The sequence below is a fragment of the Cololabis saira genome, chromosome 19 (genome assembly GCF_033807715.1).
Source record: "Cololabis saira isolate AMF1-May2022 chromosome 19, fColSai1.1, whole genome shotgun sequence".
NCBI classification, from domain to species: Eukaryota; Metazoa; Chordata; class Actinopteri; order Beloniformes; family Belonidae; genus Cololabis; species Cololabis saira.
Genome location: NC_084605.1, coordinates 28,198,143 through 28,206,316, shown reverse-complemented (window position 1 = coordinate 28,206,316; position 8,174 = coordinate 28,198,143). Strand labels below are relative to the sequence as shown.

The window sequence follows — 8,174 nt, the reverse complement described above, 5'->3', positions numbered from 1 at the left end:
AAACGGACAGAATTAGTGCCATTTCGATTACAGGATCCCTCTTTCCGATATTTCGTTTTACACACATCTAGGGGTAATGGAAACACGCCTTTGTGTCATACAGCTCAAATGATTACTTATTTCCCTTTTATTTACCACATTGACATAGTGGGATGTTTACTGAGAAACTGCTCCAAAGATGAAGAAAAAAAACAAAAAAGCAACTTATTTACAAATGTTTATTGGCATTGACTTGAACCAATTACAAGACATTTTGAAAGGGTCACAAATTGCAAAACACACAAAGAAAAACTCAGAGCAGCCTCAACTGCCTGTCAAACCCTTCACTAGAGGTCATATTGGACTCAGTTTCAAAGCAAGCAAGACCAGTTAAACATTGGATTAACCAGAGGGGGTGAACACAGGAGAGAAGGGAAAAGAAAGAGGAAAGTAAAGGGGGATAGATATGTACAGCACATTGAGGATCACAACACAGGAGAGGATGGATGATCTGCCACACCTGTGAGCTTACAAACCAGCAAACGGCAGCGAAGGGTTGAGCCCCGGAACAGTGCCGGGCACTCAGCACCGCAACACGCCACACCATGTCACCACCGCACTGCACCGCATCTTAACAGCTAACCAGCATTACTCAACTGCTACACAACTGCGCCTAGTGCACAAAAGATACACAAGAAAAAGGGTTAGAGTTATAGGAAAGTATCTGTGACCAGACAGAAAAAAATATAGACTTGACAGGAGAGATAAATGCTATACTGCTGGATGTTAAAGTCACAACTTTTATGTCACTGAACAATAAACATTGTTTCCATGTAGAACAGCCTAAAAGGTTTGGAACTATCGGGAACAAAAGCAAAACCCTTTTCTACACAATTTTGGACGTTTAAACGTTCATATCCATGTGAAAAGATAGTTTAGAGAACAAGAAAAAACAAACAAGCTACCTTTATTCAGAGGAATTTACTGACAAGTATAAATTCAATGAAAATGGCAAAAAAAAAAGTCAAATTGAGAAAACGCCTTACAAATATCTTTCAGTATAAGCAACTTTATGTAAAAGTTACAGAATTTGTTTGAACAGATTATGCCAAATTACAAATTAAAAACTTTAGACCAAACTCCAATAACCTTTCAGTCTGCTTTCAGTGGTAACTGTGGAGTCCACTTGCTCATCGTGAGACTGTTCCTGATGTCCTCAGCAAAAGATCAAATCATCTGAGATCTGGAAGGAGAAGACAAAACAGAGTTAGCAAAAGAAAAAACCCAGAGGGTCATATCAAGTCCTGGATCTGATCTGAATATTTAATTACAATACTGGTGAGACTAATATCTATCAAACTGCTTGTTTGTACATCTTACTCTCAGAAAAACCTTACATTTATAACATTTTTATTCACCTTTTTTTCTCCCAATTCCTCTCAAAATTAGCTCTAAGAAGAGACTTGCACTCGGGCATATTTGAAAAACAAACCTCGGGGTCGGCTCCCACTGTGAGAGGTGGAGGAAACCACAGGCACAGGTGGGAACACCGCTCAGTGCATCCGCCTGTGGTCCCCGTCAACGTACCTCACCACACCACCTTATACACCAACTGACAGCCCGAACCAACGCCATGACGACCTGCTCCATAGCAACCACCGTTGCCTTGGTGCCCTGCTCCTTAGCAACTGCCATCTCTCAGCAACAGGCAGGTCACATGGGCGGGTCACACACTAACTGCTCTCACACTGCCACACCCCCATCTCCTCCTCTCTTTGCAAACAGGACTCAGCAGCTTGGAGGAAAGAATCCACATTTAAGTGAACGTTTTGAGCCAGCATCCCACTTCCCCACCCCAAACACAAAAGTACAAATGTAGTCAAGTACCCCATTTTTGAAATCTTCAATATAGTCTATTCATATTTTCTGTTGGCTGTGTGTGCTACAGGTTGGCTGAAAATAGTTTCAAAATCAAGTAACACACAAAGCCAAGAGTACTTTACATTATACCCAAATTAATTATCAATGAGAATTTTACACTGTTGCATATTTGCAAATATATGGAAAGGAGCATCACGACTGTGGAGAACAGGCCGAATTTAAGTTTAACAACCATCTAGAAACCTATGAAGCCAACAGTATTAGTAGCCCACACCTTCCCCCTGAATACCGTCATCTGGGGGTCCGAGACTGGGTTAAGACTCTGCTCCGTTGTCCTCTGGAGATTTCGATCTACTCTTGGATTTGGATCTGGATCTGGACTTGGATCCTTTGTTGGAAGCCGGTGTTCGGCTCCTCGCCTTGGACCTGGAGCGGGACCTGGAGGGAGACTTTGACTTGCTCCGTTTGGGCGTCCTGGATTTGGACTTGGATTTAGACCTGGACTTGCTCTTGGACCTGGACCGTGACCTGGATCGGGAGTAGGACCGGGACCTGGAGCGGCTGTAGCGGTTGCGGCTCCTGGACCGAGACCGGCTCCTGCTCCTGGAGCGGCTCCTACTGCGCCTGCGCCGGCGGGGACTGCCTGAACGACTGGAGGGTCACAAAGGAAAAAAAAAAATTAACATGAACAAATAACTCAGGGCTGGGCGATATATCGATATTTTAATATATATCGATATATTTTCAATGGGCTGGGCGATATATCGAGATTTTAATATATATCGATATATTTTCAAATGCAATATGGTACGAGACAATATTGTTTATATCGATATAGCTTATTTTGTGACAAATTGACTGTACATCAACGCTGACCCCTCGCGCTGGCAAAAGTGTTGACAGGTTAGTTTTCCTGGCACAAAATCTGTAAAATGTACAGTAGTTGACTTGTATTTATTTGAGATTTGCTCAAAGAGATGCAATATCTGTTTACATGTATTATTTGAGATTTCTGTCAACCTCAGTGGAAAAGTCTGCCTGTTACTGTCTACATTGTATTAATTGCACAGTGTATTTTAATTTATTTTTTATGCAGGAGAGGGATATTTGTTTTATTTTATTCAAGAAGCATTTTTATTATATATATATATATATATATATATATATATATATATATATATGCAGGCAGTTTATTTTTATTTCATTTTATACATTTTGATATTGTGCAGACCTCTGTTAATAAAGGACTTTTTTTAAGGGTTTGCCTCGAAAAAAAATTAAGCTAACAGAGATGCTATGCTATAATGCTTTGAGGGAAACCCCAATTATGGCACAGAAAAAATATCGATATATATCGAGTATCGCCATTCAGTTAGAAAATATCGAGATGACTTTTGGTCCATATCGCCCAGCCCTAAAATAACTTATTGTAGATATTTGCCGTTTTTATTATTTTTCTAAAAGAGGTAAGCCAAATTTAGCTAAATTAGTTAATATCAGCGCGGGAAACCACCAGGCCGTGATCTGCGTCGTTCACGCACCACGTGGTTTCTCCGCCACTCTCCCATATTTAACCCACATTAACTAATCCTCCCTTAGACTATTACCTCCTGCTCCTACGTCCATATCCTCCCCCGTACCTCCGTGGTGGAGGTCCTCTCCGGCTGTACATAGAGTCCGGCGGTCGTCCGTAGCGGGCCATCTGCACCCTCAGCTCGCGGCCGTCCAGCAGCGCCCCGTCCATGGCGTCCATGGCGTCCTCCGCGTCGCGCTTGTCCAGGAACCGCACGAAAGCGAAGCCGCGGCTCTCCTTGGTGTAGCGGTCCCGGGGGATGTACACGTCCCCCACGCGGCCGTACTTCTCGAAGACCCGTCGCAGGGTCTCGGGCGAGGTCCGGTAGGTGAGGTTGTCCACTTTGAGGGAGGTCATCCCCTCCACGTCCGGCGGCGGCCTCCCGTAGCTCATCCTCTCCGTCTGCGTTCACAACCACACACGGTACAAGCTCGGTCGAGCTGCTGCGTTCAACTCACCAGTTAGCGGGGTTTAATCGATTTACAGTTGGGTTTTTCTTGTTTCTCTGGCTCGGATCTCTCTGGGCCGTCTGCCTACCGCGCTGCTTTTCACGTGAAATGGCGGCGGCGGAGCTTCCTTTTCCCCTGTCTTTGCGCCAGCGGTGGCCGCCTCTGATTGGCTGCTGCACGGCCCTCCCACTCTGCCGACCGCTACACCGCCCCCTGCCGGCGGGGAGCCGCTTTGGACGGCAACAACGGACAGAAATCAAGGCCCAATCCCACTTTCTTTCACTAGCCCTACTTTCTACCACTAGCCCTCCCTCACTATCACTACCCCTAAGTAGTCCAAGGGTCTGTAGTAAAAGGTGCTTTTTTTCAGCTAAGGCTCCTGGCCAAAGTAAAGCCCTACCTATCTCCAAAAGACTTGGAGAGGGTCATTCACGCCTTCATTACGTCACGGCTAGACTACTGCAACTCTCTGTATGTGGGTTTAGACCAGCGTTCCGTGAGACGCCTGCAGCTGGTGCAGAATGCTGCTGCTCGATTGTTGACTGGCACTAGAAAGCGTGACCACATTACCCCGGTTCTGGCCTCCCTGCACTGGCTTCCTGTTCACTACAGGATTGATTTTAAGATTCTGCTGCTTGTTTTTAAATCACTGAATGGCTTGGCTCCCCAATACCTTACTGAACTTCTCCACTCTCACACACCAGCCAGCACTGAGGTCGTCAAGTCAGTCGCTTTTAGACGTCCCGAAATCCACGCTCAAAACTAGAGGTGACCGAGCTTTTGCAGTGGCCGGCCCTAAGCTGTGGAATAGTTTGCCACTAAATGTTAGATCTGCCCAGACCCTAGTGGTTTTTAAGTCTTCTTTGAAAACTTATTTATTTTCTTTGGCTTTTAGTGTGTGACAAATTAGTTCCCTACATCTGTGAGAAGTGATTGTGCACTTTATGTGTCTGTTCTTTGTCGTCTATTCTCTATTTTCTATTTTTTATTACTATTTTATTGATCATTTTAGTATGTTAGTGATTTTATTGTTTCTACACTGTGTACTGTGTTTTTTCTTTTGGTATTGTTTTATTTTGTTGTATGCTGTACAGCACTTTGGTCGACCTCTGTCGTTTTTAAATGTGCTTTATAAATAAAATTGACATTGACATTGACATTGACATTGACATAAAAAAGAAGGGACAGATTTTAGGGCACTTGAAATCTTCCCAGGGCCCTGTCCCAATAATACTCCCCCTACCCCTACTTTCAGCACCACCCCTAAAATCAGGAAGCTGAGAGCCAAAAGCTGTTTCAATTTCAGCGGTGGCGCTGTTAATATGCCACTTTATTAAGTTTTAATATTTATATAAAGTAACCGTTAAGATCCCCAACCTGGGCTCAGTTTATCCAAATAACGTCTGTTAAGAAATTTGACCCGATGTTTTTGGAGTCGGAGCAGCAGCAGACGGAGTACAGACGTGATCGCCAGGTCAACCTGCGCCGTCGTCCCGGGGGAGAAACCTGCAGCTCTGTGGAGAATTACCGCTGGCTGAAATAAATCATTTAGGAAGATAAATGTTGGTTTAATAGATGAAATCTAACAGTTGAAGCTACGCCTGTTAAGAAATTTTCTCCGAAAATTTCGAGATTTCTGCCTGCCGGCTCCGGAGCTGATTTATGGGTCCGTTTTAAATCGATGCAGAGCCTATGGCGTAAGGCACGGCGTACGGCACGGCGTACAGCGCGCTAGTGTCCATCAATCCACACTATCCACTCCGGAATGAGTATGGATAGCGCATCTCACATACTGTTTTTGCTACTCATTAGGGTGGAAGTATGCAATTGCGGACGCAGCCTAGCTAAGCAGAAACTTCCCACAATGCAATGCAGCGGTGTTTGGTGCTAAGTGCTGCGCAGATACGTCTATGTCATAAGTATAATATTAAGTATAATAATATTATTACATAATATTAATATTATAATATAATAATATTATATAATATCATCTTGTTTGGGCCAGGATAAACGGGAAAGAGCGGAGCGGTGCTGCTACTGCTGCTGTGACAGGAGTTGTTACCATGGTAACAACTCCCCCTCCCAACGGCAGGAAGTGCCGTGTGGCTCTGAGTAGTACGTCCGAATTAATGCACACTACTGATATTTACTCAAAAGTGTGCCGAACTTAAGTATACTTTTTGAGTATATACTGTTTAGTATGGCATTTTGGACGCACCCACTGTCTTTTTGTTCTTTTCGGTTGAAATAACTCTCCAATAGTCACCGTATAAGTCTTTTTAAAATTATTATTTTAAATTCCATGTGATTATGGAATCGCAGCACATCCAGCATTGCTCGTATTCTGCGATTCTACTTGTTGCAAAAAAAAAAATTCTGTCAGTTATCTTAAATTATTGATTTTTTTTGGTATTTTTCACTGTGTTTTTTTGGGGCGGTGTGTATTTGTCCCACTGAGCCATTCTCTGCACTGCAGTCAGCGCTGCCCGCACGGGGTTGGCGTAGGAAGGTCACGTTGTAGAGGTGCTCGTCACTGGAGAGAGAGAAGGAGAGGGAGGGAGAGAGAAGGAGAGGGAGAGAGAGAAGGAGAGAGAGAGAGAGAGAGAGAGAGAGAGAGAGAGAGAGAGAGAGAGAGAGAGAGAAGAGAAAGGGAGAGAGAAACAGAGAGGGAGAGAGAGAAACAGAGAGGGTTTCAAAATCCCTTTATTCCACCATTGCAGGACCTAATACAACAAAAAAATTAATCAATTCAATTCAATTTTCAATTTTATTTGTATAGCGTCTAATACAACAGATGTTGTCTCTAGACGCTTTCCAGAGACCCAGAACATGACCCCCGAGCAATTATTACATAAACAATGGCAGGTAAAAACTCCCCTTTAGGAGGGAAGAAACCTTGAGCAGGACCTGGATCATAAGGGGGGACCGTCCTGCCGAAGGCCAGACTGGGGGGGTCGGGACGTCAGCAGCACACATACCCCTTTTACACCAAGCTGGTTCCAGGGCTGGTTCTGGGCTAGAGCCAGACTTAGCACCAGTTCTTTGGTTTTACACAGCCTAAGCACCGGCTCCTGGCTCTCAAAACTGGTGCTACAGGAGAACCGAGTCTTTGCTGCGCCAGGTAAAGAACCACTTTACGTTGGGAGCTACGTGCTTACGTCAAGGGCTGGGGGCGGGGCTGGGGACGGTGTTACTGAACAAGCAAAGCAGAGTAAACACGGAAGAGCGCCGTTTTTAAACAACGGAGCGTTGAAGACGGCGGTTAAGTTAGCAGACTCTTTTATTATTACATCCATTTATTTAATAATGGATGTAAAACAGAAGCAGCAGTGGTCTACGGTACAATCCATCAACAGTAACGTCGGCGGGCTCCGTGCCCGCCGATGGAGCGCCAGCCTCGCGTCCGAGCCCGCGGGGAAGCCGCTCGATCCGTGGTTCCTCCAGCCTTCAGCCCGCTTCCAGCCTTCAGCCCGCCGATCGAGTGTTGAAGACGGCGGTTAAGTTAGCAGACTCTTTTATTATTACATCCATTTATTTAATAAAAATTCCCGGCCCACGGGGACGCCTCCCAGCCCGCGTCCCAGCCCGGGGTTCTGCTTCCGCGTTACACCAACGCAGAGCCTACGGCGTAGGTTACATAACTTACGCCGTAGGCTCTGCGTCGATGTACGCGGCGATGCGCGCCGTACGCCGTAATTTCTTAACAGGCGTAGCTACAACTGATAGATTTCATCTATTAAACCAATATTTATCTTCCTAAATGATTTATTTCATCCAGCGTAATTCTCAACAGAGCTGCAGGTTTCTCCCCCGGGAAGACGGCGCAGGTTGAGCCGGCTGAGGAGCTGCTGTGCCCCGGGGGCTGCCGGCTCCCGAGTCAAATTTCTTAACAGGCGTTATTTGGATAAACTGAGCCCAGGTAGGGGATCTTAACGGTTACTTTTAAGCCTGAAAAAATATTAAAACTTAATAAAGTGCCATATTAACAGCGCTACAGCTGAAATTAAAACAGCTTCTGGCTGTCAGCTTCCTGATCAGGGTAGGGATGAAAACGAGGGGGAGTGGTGGTGACGTATACAGTAACGTAATGACGTGGCTCACTGGCCAGCACCAGCTTGTGTAAAAGCAAACGGTTCTCAACCGGTTTTTACTAGAACCAACCGCGAACCGGCTCTAGCACCAGCACTAGCACCAGCCCTGGAACCAGCTTGGTGTAAAAGGGGTAACAGCAGGAAGGTGGAAGCAGCAGCTGGATGCCCAGAGGGGGGTGGGGGACTGCAGGCAGGTGGAAG

At 45.4% G+C, this 8,174-nt stretch overlaps 1 protein-coding gene across 7 annotated transcripts; it reads right to left on the bottom strand.

Annotated features, from left to right (window-relative positions):
• Positions 1-204: 204 nt before the first annotated feature.
• On the bottom strand, positions 205-4,009 carry srsf2a (serine and arginine rich splicing factor 2a). 7 transcript variants are annotated; one of them, XR_009770546.1, is made up of 4 exons: positions 3,468-4,008; positions 2,150-2,511; positions 1,129-1,222; positions 205-652 (listed from the first exon to the last, which is right to left on the bottom strand). XR_009770546.1 is itself a non-coding variant. In XM_061708878.1 (3 exons), the coding sequence occupies exons 1-2, from the start codon at positions 3,824-3,826 to the stop codon at positions 2,175-2,177; spliced, it is 696 nt and encodes a 231-aa protein (XP_061564862.1). In that variant the 5' UTR covers positions 3,827-4,009; the 3' UTR covers positions 205-1,774; positions 2,135-2,174. The 7 variants fall into 7 exon arrangements, 5 of the variants coding, with proteins under 5 accessions (XP_061564862.1, XP_061564863.1, XP_061564861.1 ...); XR_009770545.1 differs by having other exon boundaries at positions 1,129-2,511; XM_061708878.1 differs by having other exon boundaries at positions 205-1,774; positions 2,135-2,511; positions 3,468-4,009.
• Between the last annotated feature and the right edge of the window lie 4,165 nt (positions 4,010-8,174).

Excerpts from the sequence above, each read along its gene's own strand:
- srsf2a (XM_061708878.1), bottom strand. The coding sequence starts at position 3,826 with ATGAGCTACGGGAGGCCGCCGCCGGACGTGGAGGGGATGACCTCCCTC. Across the intron at positions 2,512-3,467 it reads TATGGACGTAGGAGCAGGAG|TCGTTCAGGCAGTCCCCGCC; the intron begins GTAATAGTCTAA and ends GTGACCCTCCAG.